This window comes from Paralichthys olivaceus, chromosome 1, assembly GCF_024713975.1.
Source record: "Paralichthys olivaceus isolate ysfri-2021 chromosome 1, ASM2471397v2, whole genome shotgun sequence".
NCBI classification, from domain to species: Eukaryota; Metazoa; Chordata; class Actinopteri; order Pleuronectiformes; family Paralichthyidae; genus Paralichthys; species Paralichthys olivaceus.
Window position 1 is genome coordinate 3,887,823 of NC_091093.1, and position 13,255 is coordinate 3,901,077.

At 45.1% G+C, this 13,255-nt stretch overlaps 1 protein-coding gene across 1 annotated transcript in view; it reads right to left on the bottom strand.

Moving 5' to 3' along the window:
* Window positions 1–13,255, bottom strand: part of LOC109625114 (plakophilin-3-like) — a 40,009-nt gene extending 26,754 nt beyond the window's left edge. The window contains exon 1 of the mRNA XM_020080211.2: window positions 12,832–13,255. Coding sequence (XP_019935770.2) covers window positions 12,832–13,024 — 193 coding nt within the window. The 5' untranslated portion in view covers window positions 13,025–13,255. The remainder of the gene's footprint in view (window positions 1–12,831) is intronic.

Here is a 13,255-nt window from a genome sequence, read left to right on the forward strand (position 1 = left end):
ATCAGTGTCAGCTAGTATTTAGCCAACAACCCCACACCTATGCTACGCCTCAAGCTAAGATAGCCTTCGTAATGAGTTTGCTCACTGGACAGGCGGCTGCCTGGTCCTTAGCGATATCGTCACAACAACACGAGTTGGTTAATGATTTTCACCGCTTCACTGAGGAAATGAGACGAGTTTTTGACCACCCGGTAAAGGGCAGACAGGCGACAAGCCAGTTACTCGATCTCAAACAGGGTAGCTCTTCGGTGTCAGAATACGCCGTGAGTTTTCGCATTTTAGCGGCAGAGAGTGGGTGGAATGATTCGGCTCTTCAAGCCATATTTTTTAAGGGGTTGGCAGGGGAGTTAAAGGATGAGTTGGCGGTTCGGGAGGAATGTAACTCGTTCAACTCCCTTGTTGATTTAGCTATCCGCCTCGACAATAGGATGAGGGAAAGAGCTAGGGAACGGCAGAGGGCGGGGAGCAGGCGGCTCATCTCCGGCACGCAACCCAGCTCACCAGGCTCCGCTCCGGGATTGCCCGACACCACCCACTACGCTCGAGAGCTACGACCGCCACCAGTCGACGAGCCCATGCAATTGGGTCGGGCGCGCCTCGCCCCAGCCGAGAGACAACGCAGGATGCGTGACAAGCTGTGCCTCTACTGTGGACAAGGTGGCCACTTCGTTTCCTGCTGCCCAGAGTTGCCAAAAAGACCGGGCTCACCAGTACTAGAGAAGACTCTGGTGAGCCACATCTCTTCCTCTCACGCGTCAAGAATTCAGGTTTCAGGTATGATTCACGGACCTGAACACTCGGTTCCAGTCCAGGTGCTGGTAGACTCCGGTGCCGATGACAACTTCATCGACAGAAATTTTGTGAAGAGCAACAACATTCCTATTTATGAACTGTCCTCTCCCAAAAAGGTACACGCCGTAGACGGCAAACTCATAGAACTGGTGACGCATAAAACTGAACCGTTGAAATTGGTACTCTCCAGTAACCATCATGAACATTTGGAGCTGTATGTAATCTCCTCACCTCTGAATTCTGTCATTCTGGGAATCCCTTGGTTAAAGCTTCACAATCCCCACGTTGATTGGTCCACCGCCACCGTTCGCAACTGGAGTCTCCACTGCCACGCCCACTGCCTCCGTTCCGCTCTGCCCGCCAGGCCTGCAGATCCAGCTCCAGCAGTCGAGGTAATCGATTTAACCAATGTACCCCCTGACTACCATGACCTCAGCCAAGTTTTTAGCAAAACTTCGGCCACCTCACTGCCCCCACATAGACCCTACGACTGTGCTATTGACTTGTTGCCAGGGGCCCCTCTTCCCACTAAGAGGCTGTTCAATTTGTCCAAACCCGAGCGAGAGGCCATGGAAAAATACATCACAGAGTCCGTGGCAGCCGGCCTCATCCGCCCCTCCTCTTCTCCGGTGGGGGCGGGTTTTTTCTTCGTGGAGAAAAAAGATAAAACCCTGCGGCCTTGCATTGACTACACCGGGCTGAATGACATAACTGTAAAAAACAAGTACCCACTCCCCCTGATTGACTCCGCCTTCAGCCCCTTACATTCGGCCCGTGTCTTCTCCAAGCTAGACCTTAGGGATGCCTACCACCTCATCAGGATTAAGGAGGGGGATGAGTGGAAGACAGCATTCAACACCCACTTAGGTCACTTCGAGTACCTGGTTATGCCTTTTGGACTAACTAACGCCCCCGCTGTTTTCCAAAACCTGGTGAACGATGTGTTAAGAGATTTGCTTAACAAAACTGTGTTTGTCTACCTTGATGATATTTTAATTTTCTCTAGCTCCATGGAAGAACACGTGACTCATGTGAGAGATGTGTTGAAAAGACTAATGGAGAACAAGTTATATGTTAAAGCTGAAAAATGTGAATTTCATGTGTCTACTGTGAGTTTCCTGGGTTTTGTGGTGGAGAAGGGGCGGCTGCGGGCGGATCCCTCCAAGGTGGAAGCAGTAAAAGAATGGCCCACTCCCACCACCCGCAAGCAGCTGCAGCGCTTCCTGGGGTTTGCCAACTTTTATCGTAGGTTCATAAAGAACTACAGCCGCCTGGCGGCCCCTCTTACTCGTCTCACCTCTTCGAAACTCAGTTTTACCTGGTCTCCTGTGGAACAATCAGCCTTTGCAAAATTAAAAGACATGTTTATTAACGCCCCTGTTCTTGTGCACCCAGATCCTGAGCGGCAGTTCGTGGTCGAGGTTGACGCCTCGGATTCCGGGGTCGGGGCCGTCCTCTCCCAGCGCCAACTCACAGACAATAAGCTCCACCCCTGCGCCTTCTTCTCACGTCGACTCACCCCCGCCGAGAGCAATTACGATGTGGGGAACCGAGAGCTCTTGGCGGTGGTCCTGGCCTTGCAGGAGTGGAGACACTGGCTGGAGGGGGCAGCTCAGCCCTTCATCGTGTGGACAGATCACAAGAACCTCGCCTACCTCCGCACAGCTCGCCGCCTGAACACCCGCCAGGCCCGCTGGGCCCTGTTCCTGGGTCGTTTCCAGTTCACCCTCACCTACCGCCCCGGGTCTCGGAACATCAAGCCGGACGCACTCTCCCGTCAGTTCACCCTGGAGGGAGGGGGGCCCATTAAGGAGACCATCCTGGATCCCGAGTGTGTGCTGGGGGCGGTTCGCTGGCAGGTTGAACAGGAGGTTCAGGAAGCTCTGCAGGGCCAGACGGTTCCAGACGGTTGCCCGCCGGGTCGGTTGTTCGTGCCACCGTCTGCCAGGTCATCAGTGCTCACCTGGGGGCATACGTCGAGGATAGCCTGCCACCCAGGGGTCCACCGCACGCTGGCTCTCATCCAGCAGCGTTTCTGGTGGCCATCCATGACTTCTGACATTCGGGTCTTCATCGCTGCATGCACAGAGTGCGCCCGCAACAAGTCTTCCCACCGACCCCCGGCAGGGCTCCTACAACCTCTGCCCATTCCTCCACGTCCCTGGTCACACATAGCTGTGGATTTTGTTACCGGACTGCCCCCCTCCGAAGGTAACGACACCATACTCACGGTGGTTGACCGTTTCTCCAAGGCGGTTCATTTTGTCCCCCTCCCTAAACTTCCCACCGCCTTGGAGACTGCTAATCTACTAGTGACACATGTCTTCAGGTTGCACGGGATTCCACAGGACATTGTGTCGGACCGCGGACCTCAGTTCACCTCGCGGGTATGGAAGGCTTTCTGCCGGGCCCTGGGAACCACCTCCAGCCTCACCTCCGGCTTTCATCCCCAGTCTAATGGGCAAACGGAACGGGCCAACCAAAGCCTAGAGTCCTCTCTACGCTGCGTCGCCTCCCGCCTCCCATCATCCTGGGCTACACACCTGCCCTGGGTGGAATATGCCCACAACTCCCTCATCAGCTCAGCCACCGGGTTCTCACCATTTATGATCAACACCGGTTACCAGCCCCCCTTATTCCCTAACCAAGAGTCCGACGCAGCAGTCCCCTCTGTCCATGCTCAGTTCCGCCGGGTCAGACGCGTGTGGCGAGAGACCCGCGCAGCATTAGGCAGAACGGCTGAGCGCAACCGACGTCTGGCGGATCGACTTCGGGTTCCCTCACCCAACTACCAGGTGGGTCAGCAAGTGTGGCTCTCCTCCCGAGACCTCCCCCTCCAGACCGACTCCCGAAAACTCTCCCCCAGGTATATTGGCCCTTATCCTGTGGAGAGGATAATAAACCCCAGCGCTGTCCGCCTCCGCCTCCCAGCCTCCTTAAACATCCACCCTGTGTTCCACGTCTCCCTCCTAAAGCCAGTCACCGAAAGTCCTCTCCAGCCTCCTGCACCTCCACCGCCTCCCCCACTTCTCGTCGACGGCCACCCAGCCTACACGGTCAACCAAATTCTGAACGTGCGCAGACGGGGTAGGGGCTACCAGTATCTGGTCGACTGGGAGGGATACGGCCCCGAGGAGCGCTCCTGGGTCAGCCGCTCCCTCATCCTCGACCCGCAACTGCTGCGGGATTTTTACATCAGGTTTCCAGGTAAACCAGGTAGGACGCCAGGTGGCGCCCCTTGAGGGGAGGGTACTGTTATGGTTTGGTTTTTGAGGTTATGTTTTGATTCGTGTTATAATCTCTCTCTCTCTCTCTCATACAGAGTGTGCTCCAAGGGGCGGGGCAATCTCCTGGAGCACAGAGCACCGGGCACACCTGCAGCTCATCATGCCCTCATTAGTTGGCTTCTTAAGCCACTCTCCCTTTGTCTCCTGTGCCGGATGATTCATTTGCCTTGCAGTGCCAAGCCAGTGCTTCGTGTGACTCCAGCTGATTGCCTCGCCTCGAGTAATTCCTTCATGTCCCTTTGTATTGTGAGTTTTGTGCCTCGACACCATTTCAGTTGTACTTTTGTTCCTGAGTCTTTTCCCATTTCTATGGAGATTTTTAGTTGTTACTTTATTTTTTGAGTATTTTCCTGAGGAACTGTCCTCCCTCCTTTTGTTAAATAAACTCTTTTGTTGAACTCTGCAACTGGGTCCTGACTTCCCTGACCAGTTCATAACAGTATAAGTATGTTACCACTCTGTCACAGTTTTATGACTGTCATTAAGCCCATCTTCCAACATGATGCTGTTTTCTCTTTGGCTTCGGCAAAACAAGAAGCCTCATCATGATTTATGTGCAGCTCCTCTCTTTCACCATGCTCCATTATTGGGTTGTGGTAGTCAGCCAAGCTTTTCTCAACACTTTGTTTTCTCAGGACTTTGAATCATTGCCATAAACCCATCTTCTGCTAAAGCTGCAGTCCTTGTCATATTCTCCAACACTATCATCTCATTCCCAATATCCAGTGGTCTAAAGACCCTCTGCATGTTAATTACACAGCACAATATAAACATGTTGGATAGAAAAAACTATATAATCGTAACACTTGAGGTTAAAATGTCTATATACTTGTATAAAAGGTCACATGACAATTTAAAACAACAAAATCCACAAACCAGCACCTCTACATCTCATGTTTGTTAAATCCAGACAGAAGAGGACGGGGCGTTATGTACCTGACTCATTTTTCTTTCTCCTGGTGTCTTGTTATGTTACTGGACTCCAGTAGACAGAAAGTCGGCAGATTATTTTACTTTTGGATGGAGCCAGGCTTTTCATTTACCTCTCTATCCAGTCTTCATTTTAATCTCAGTTAATTAGTTGCTGGTGCTTTATAATTAGTGTAAGACAAGAGTATGTTATGATACTACTCATTTAACTATGAGTTACAAAGGGAATAAGCACTCATCCCAAAACGTCTGATGCTTTCAGTCTTCTGATCTGCGTTGTTGAAGAAAGATTATAAACTGTCGAGAACTGAGAGAGTCCATCCTCTGGGAAGCATGAATGCTCAGTAAATCTCATTACAATCATTCCAACTCATACATACCTCTAACTAGAATGTCACTCAGTACAGCTCATACCTCCACTAAGGCCCGACAGTCCCCTTAAATTCAATCAAGCTCCACAAAATTTCACACACTCATTGATATGAGTCCCCTAAACGCATCTGATTTCCATCAATATCCATGAATCATTCTTTGGGAAAACAGTGAAAATGTCAAAAATGTCTATCTTGCAATGTTACATGAAAGTGATAAAAGATTCCTGATCTGGATCCCTCCAAAGTTTATTGGATTCTTCACTGATTTATATGTTGTCTTCCTCCCAAGTGTGTGGTAATCTGTTCAGTGGTTTTTTCATAATCTTTCTGACATAACAAACCAGCCAACAAACCAACAAACGGACAGCGGTAAAAAATATAATCTTTTTAATGGACATCATGTTACAAAGCACTAAATCTTTGCCTTTATGTAGAATTGAAAGTCCGTCATTCCTGGAAGGGATAGTTGCATTCCTTGCTTGTGTCCCTATGCCATTCGTTTCTTGTCTCTCTAAACTGAAAACAGTTGTGGAACAAATGGATCTGAACACTTGTTTTTGATGTTTTTCCACAGTCACTTGGTTAAAATCAAGACTTTTGAATCTTGAGCTTCATTTTAGGTCTTGGGGAGGATAACATGTACAAATGTGGAGGGTCAGACTTTCGGTAGCTGATGGGAAAGGTTGTATTGTATGTGTAATGTATTCAGATCAAATTATCTCCATAAATGTATCAACCAATTGAAAACCATCAGACTCAGCCGGCCCTACCCAACTGTCTGAAGAGCAGAGCAGTCTAAAATAGTCTCTGACAGCATGTTGTGAAGGGGAGATTGGAAAGGAATGTTCTACACACAAGGTGCTTACTGCGCTCAGGGGAGGGGTGCTGAAGCACACATCTGCCAACTGTCATTTCTCTGCCAACATGTTTTTTACATTACCATTTGAAGACTGCAGCGGACACCCCCGTTCATTCAAGCCCGTCCACACACGCATCTCCTGTGACTGTTCTTCTTTCCGTCAAAGTTTGCACTGTTTCGCTCTACTCACCCTCTCCATCTGTTTCCTTTGCTTCCATTATAATAGTGGCTACAATGCCCCAAGATTAGTTTGGATTCAGACAACAATGTGTGAATTTCATTCAATCTTTCCTTTCCACCCCACGTAAAATGTCACACAAAATTAATTCTGCACCTAATTTCCGAAATGTTATACGCCTTTTTCACAGCAGACACTTTGGCATCTCATACTAGGTGTTACTGATAACATTAGTGATGGCTCTGTTCAGTTCAAGTGCTCCAGTAACACATGAGCATGTGACAGTCAGCCAACTATTCAGACACCTTGGAACTGAAGCAGCTAAATGTAATTCAGCCATCATTCATTTAATAACTTAAACCAGTACTGTGACTCATCAAACTAATATGAACTGACTTTGATATCTGGACCAAAATTTGACTTACTTAGGCTAAAAAGAGATAAAAGCCATGCCACCATGAACTGAAATATTTTAACCTAACTTTGTCGCATCAGTAGTTTTGCCTTTATTAGCTCTTTTACAGTAAAACACATATATTCAATGTTGCTCTGCTACTGTAGCATTTGAAATCACATTGAAGTATAAGGACAAATTATGTTGCATAATTTTCCCTTTTTCAAAGCAGATTTTTGACACATTTTAGGAAACAGCATCTCAACCTTGAACCTCAGTCTGTGGATTTCCCCTGGAAGCAGCTGACTAAAGACTGAGGGCTGGCTTCACTACAAGATGTGCTGTTAAATCTCCCATGAGGTGTACTAACTGGAGAACACACACTATCTAGCATTTAAATATTAATAAAGGCCCTTTTTGTCCATGTTTAATTAATTCTGCATAACATTAATGTAAAAACGTATTGCCTAGGTGAGCCGGACCAATCATGAGCCACAGCTGTTCCAGGGTGAAGGCACACAGCGGTTATGTCATTGCTGAGAAGCATCATGCTTACTGTCAAGAAAATAAAAGTACATGCAGAATCTGGCACATCCAGAGAGAAGTGAAAGACAAATCACTGTGTTTGTGAGGACCCAGTTACAGTGATGAAAACATAAGTGTCATTACAGCTAGAAACAGGCTGCGACACTGGAGCTGCAACAACAAGTGTGCTTGGATAAAGTTAATGCTCTTCATTGTTGTTACAGGTACATCAAACACACACATTTAGAATTTCTAGACTGGAACTAAAATAAAACTACAAAGCTTTTGGCGATAGTAGAGGGTTTTTGACCATGGTGTTCTAGCAGTCTCCTGTTCAAAACCTAATATAATCAGCCATTCTCAGGGGTCCCCTCTCAATTGGGGGCCTCATTTAATTGCCTGCTTTGCCAACCCTGCTGAGACCTCCTTCAGGAACAAGAAATTGGGAAGGGGTTCTTTATATCTGCTATGGAGTCGCTGAATCGTCACAGAGTTACAGACGTTACAAACACAAAGCACCTTTTTTGTTTGTGGGATCAATGCAGAGTTTGCTATGAGGGAGGAATTACTGTTTTTGCAAGCTATGCTTGACTCTACCAAAGATGGGGATTTATTTGAGCAAGTTGTTTTGGTTAAAACCAGCTGTGAGTAGTGTCGTCATCATCATCATCAATACCATCGGACAGCAGACGCCTCACGAAAGTGAAGCAGTTCCACTCATCGCATTAGAGAGTGTGATATGTGAATGGCAGTTAAAGCTCCAGTGTGTAAGATTCAGGTGAAAGGGATCTATTGGCAGAAATTTAATGTAGAATAATCCTCATGATGTTTTCACTAGTTCGTTTCATCTAAATTGTATGAATTGTAGTTTTCTTTACCCCAGAAAAGGTTCTTTATATTTAAATACTTTATATTTACATCGAGGGGACCCTCTCTACGGAGGCCAACATGTTTTTTACATTAGTCCAGACTGAACAAACTAAACACCTTTTGAGTTTTTGTGACAACTGAAGCTTCCACAGGTTCTATTTCACTTCTGGAAGGGGAGGGTGAGGTGAGGGGTGTTCAGCTGCAACATGTAATTTCAAATTCTACACACTGTACCTTTAAAGGATGAAACAGGCAATCATAGGAAACAGACTTCCGTCCCCTGGTGCAATGGAAATTTTATTATCATCAAAAAAAATAGGAGATTCAGTCTAAGTGATTTGTTTCGACTTGGATATATGCAGTTAATCATCAAACCAATGAAGGAGGATTTCACACAAGCTTACGTGCAGAGTTTATTCAATATCCTGGCTCCCTCACACTGATCTCCTATTGTCTTATCAGGCCGAGTCAGGGGCAGCAATAGTAAGGGGCAGAGGCTGATCCTTCCTCTCCCAGACTTTCCTCTTAAAGGGATAGTTCACCCAAAAATTTAAAATCACTCATTGTCTTCTGCTATACTTCTCCTGTGGTGTTCTCCGACATTCAAATTCGACTACATGTCTGCTGTTATGCTCCTCCAGAGCAGCGTTCGCACACGGATCACAGCGGGGCTTACAAACACTTAGATAACACCACACGAGCAGTATGGAGGCGTGTTCTGTTTTCTTTTTTATTAAAGAAGCAGTCAGGATTGACTTTAATTATGCTGCAACGCTATTTACCCCTAAAACTCCAGAAGTGTTTTGTGGACTCAAACACTTCACCCACCCCTCCATTGGCATAGTGATGAGTAGATAATGAGTGAATTTAATTTTTTAGGTGAACCATCCCTTTAAAAAGACTGCAGTTCACAGTCGAACTGATATGTATGATCTGAACTTTGTAGGTTGACCAGCTACAATCACAAACCCACACGTGTCAACACATGGACCATGAGGCCTTGATTGTCAGTTTTTACTGAATGAAATGAAAAACAGTTTGTGTTCAACATGAGAACATTTATCACCCAAAACCATCCTGACTGGAATCTGTGATGTCATGGACTACATTTTCCTTAGTGAGGGAAAAACCCAGGAAATGACCAGGAAATAACACACTTTCAGGTTCCCATAGCACACACATTATTGCCCTTGTTTGTTTTACAGGTTTAAATTTGTCATCTCTGATATTAAAAACTATAATATGGTTAAAATAAATGGTTTTATTAAGACAGCTGATGTAAGAAGGAATAAAGTGACCCTCAAACATTCATGAGATATTACTTCATGGTCTGGCCACTAGAGTCCTGTTATATCAGTCCTCTCATTACGGACCACAATAACAAGCACCCGCCCATGAGCATGATGTTAATACAGTGATGCTACAGCTCTTTTACATTGTTCCTGCCATGATGTGTTTCAGCTGTTATCAGAAGCTTAAAGTTGGTTGATCACTGAGCATGACTTTCTTCAAAAAGTAACAATGAGGTGGAAGTTCTATATTCCACATCGGTTTCCTGCACGCTGTCTGTGGAGCAGATTTGCCCAAAACTGTCACATCTGCTATTGTTTAGTGTTCAGCGAATGACTGTTTGAACAAAAGGTTGCAGTGGAATGTGCATTCATATCAGCATTACATTTGATTTGTTGTGCAACTTTCATTTGGTACACTCAATGAAGAAAGCCATTTTGGTTGAATAGGCTTAATTCTTTAGGTCATATGAGTAATCAGGAGCAGAAATTAATGCAGCAGAAACAATACATTTCTCATAACTCAGCTGGATAGCATCTTTAGTACCTTTTCCACTGGTATTAAAACCCACTAACGTCTGTAACAGACATTTGCAATTTAAATGTATGCAATCAGCCTTCACTCCATTCAATCTATTTGACTTTGTCGGCTCATGCTCCATTTGAAACATGACTTCTGAGCGAACGTGTTCATTTTTAATGTTAATTTGTGTGTGTTCATTTTTTCTTCTCTTCCCCTCAGTATTTTGGCAGATGCAGATGCAGTCTAGATGCTCACACTGCACCTTTTCTTCGCACAGTATGATTGGGAATCGACTTACAGGCATTGGTGCGTAAATAGCCATGAACGTTTGTGTACTTGTTTTTTTAAGACCTAAATGCTCCTAAATGCCCACCTCTGTCCTAACTTGTTTTGCTTCTGGTCTGGGACACAGAATTTCTGTTAAAAATTGTCCAGGCAGGACTGAGATAACACCTGGCGACATCACCGTGACTGTTTGTTTAAACCTGTCTTTATTGACCACACACCGAGATTTTACTGAAGCTTTTACAGAAAATGTTGACAGTATCGTGTTCCAAAGTAAATGAGAAAAAAAAATGTTGCAGACTTCCCATCAAACCCTCAATAATTAGCATTAGGGGTTACTCCACATTTTGTTTCGTAACGAGTGACAGGAATCATTGAGGGGTTTCAGATGTGTTTTCAGCCCCTCTGCCAGCCCAACTGTCTCTGCCTCCCTGTGATCCAACTGCCGCATGAGGAAAGTGGAGTAAGACTGCAAATACCAGGAATCTGCTTATTATCAGTCAGATAATTGTTTTCAGATTAAGAAAAACGCCTCCACAGCTGAACATGTGACCTGCTGCAGAGCTGCTGCATCTTTTATTTGGACTAAAGTCCCATTAAACAGGAGAAATGAATCCGAGTTTAATGTTTAATCAGGTGCTTGGTAAATGACTGTCAAGGTTTCAAGTTGACCCCAAAAAGTAAGTTTCATCAGCTTCATGAAAAGCAAATAGTTGTTGCAATAAAGGTTAGATAAGAATTTAAACAAGAAAAGAATGTTATGATATAAACTATAACGTATGTTAACACTTTAAACCCATTATTGAGCACAAAGACACAGAAGAACCAGAACAACATCTACCACTAATTGCACAAACATCTTTCTGAAATAGTTTCTCTTGCATATTAAACTTCAGAAATATTCAACGTACAATGTATGAAAACACAACACTTTTCAACACAATTCATTAAATCATTCGAAAAAGCTGCCACCAGCATTAACACAGGTCATGGGCACTGAAATAATTATTAGTTGATTGAAAGAAAATGAATGAAGTCTGCTGATAGTTTCAGTCTCAGCACAATATGTAACTTTTCTGCAGTAAAAATGTTTAAAAAACGAACCAACAGAAATCTGTTTTATTCAAGCTGTTTCATTTGTTGGCCAGTAAATGTCATATCCTGTTGCATATGTGGTAATCTACCTGAATCCAGCTTATTCATTTTCCAATACACTTGTAAGTTCTTGGTGGTTTTTAACTATATATATTAACCAGATGAAAGATTTCAGTTATCAGAGAAACTGAGCAATAGTTGGCAGCTTGGGTCACAGCTCCTCAGAGAGGCCATGCAAGATCTGAACAGCGTCAGAGAAACAAAGACTTTTAAAAGGAAAATACTTTTTCCAGGGTTTTAATCGGTGGGTCTGTTTGTTTTGGCGGAGAAGACCTATGTGGATTAATCAGCTTCCAGTAAAAACCTCATAAAGTACTTACTTAGGAATCATACGCAAAGGTGGGTGATGGGTGAAAGACTCCCATGATCCTACACTACTTCACCATGTCACTCAACACTGTCCCTGGTCGTTTTGGCTGAGCTCTGCTGGCTGACACTGACATATTGTGTGTTTGAATGGACAGATTTGTTGGGAGTTCTGTGCAGTTATTAAAAATGCCATAGAGTAAACAAGGAGTCCTTGGTCCCTTTGTCTTTGGGTCAGTTTGGTTTCTCTTTGAAAAAAAGAAAGTTTCTCCAAGGCTGCAGTAATAGATTTTTAATCAAGTCAAAGTGTGTGAGATGTCAAATAATATCTCCATAGTCATGAACCCACAAAGAATTCTCACCAAACTTCATCAAAGCTATTTAACATTTCAACATTTCACAACTGCCTGTTCAGCACAAAACAGCAACGTTTACAACAAGCTGGTGAACAGAGCGGAGCGTTATCAGCCGAGGAGTACGAGACTTTCTTTAGGAGCTGGTACGAGCTAAAGCAGACTGAATTTATAGCTTTACACATTCATCACATCGCCAATTCCAAACACCCGCCCCATTCAAATCAGTACGTGTAGACTGGAAGATAAAAAACACAGAACACTGTTCAGCAGGACCCCAACCTGCATCCTCTAACCATGCGGTTGAATCAGCACCTCAATAAAACCTCAATATTATAATCTTGATAAAACCTTATAATGGGATCTATTGATGAGAGTTGCATTAGTTTTAGACCAATGTATCTGATAAAGTAACTGAGTGTACACTGTAAACACAGTAGTCTCACAAATTCTTATTGTTTTAGGTTTTTTCTCATGAATCTAAACTCAATAACTCATTTATATATTAGTATTGTTTTATATGAGTAGATAATAGACTGGCACATTTCTATTTTCTTCTCTCGTTCTCTTCTGCTTTCTTGTAACTGTGATGTTAAAACGACTCTTCAGAAAGGTTCCATATGTGAGGACAGAGGCTTTACATATTTTACAGATAAACAGTGATACAGTCACCAGTCTGTAGTTTGGACTGAACCATGCTGTGGCTCTCACCTGTTGAGTCGTCCAGTCTGGTCAGGGAGGAGGACCTCTTCTCGGCCAGTCTCATCCGGACCTGCTCCTGGACCCTCCGGGCTTTAGCCACCGGGTCCGGACACGGGCCGTCCGAGGGAACCATGTAAGTGGTGCAGGAGAAGTTGGGCTGCAGGGCGGACAGAAAGCAGCCCTCCGCCACCGCGACACTCATCCTCACGAGTAAACTTCTGCACCCAGGAGAGGGAAAAACGGAGCTCCTGCAGCGGGAGAGAGAGCTTCGTCCAACAACAGGCTCTGGTGTGTGTGTGTATGAGTGTGTGAGTGTGTGTCCGCTGTGAAATGGCAGCAGCCCCGCAGTCTGGAGGCAGGAGGCGGGACCTGCGGGACTGAGGAGCAGCCAGAGGCCAGCAGCTGTCTGTCAGTCTGATCACTTCATGTCACT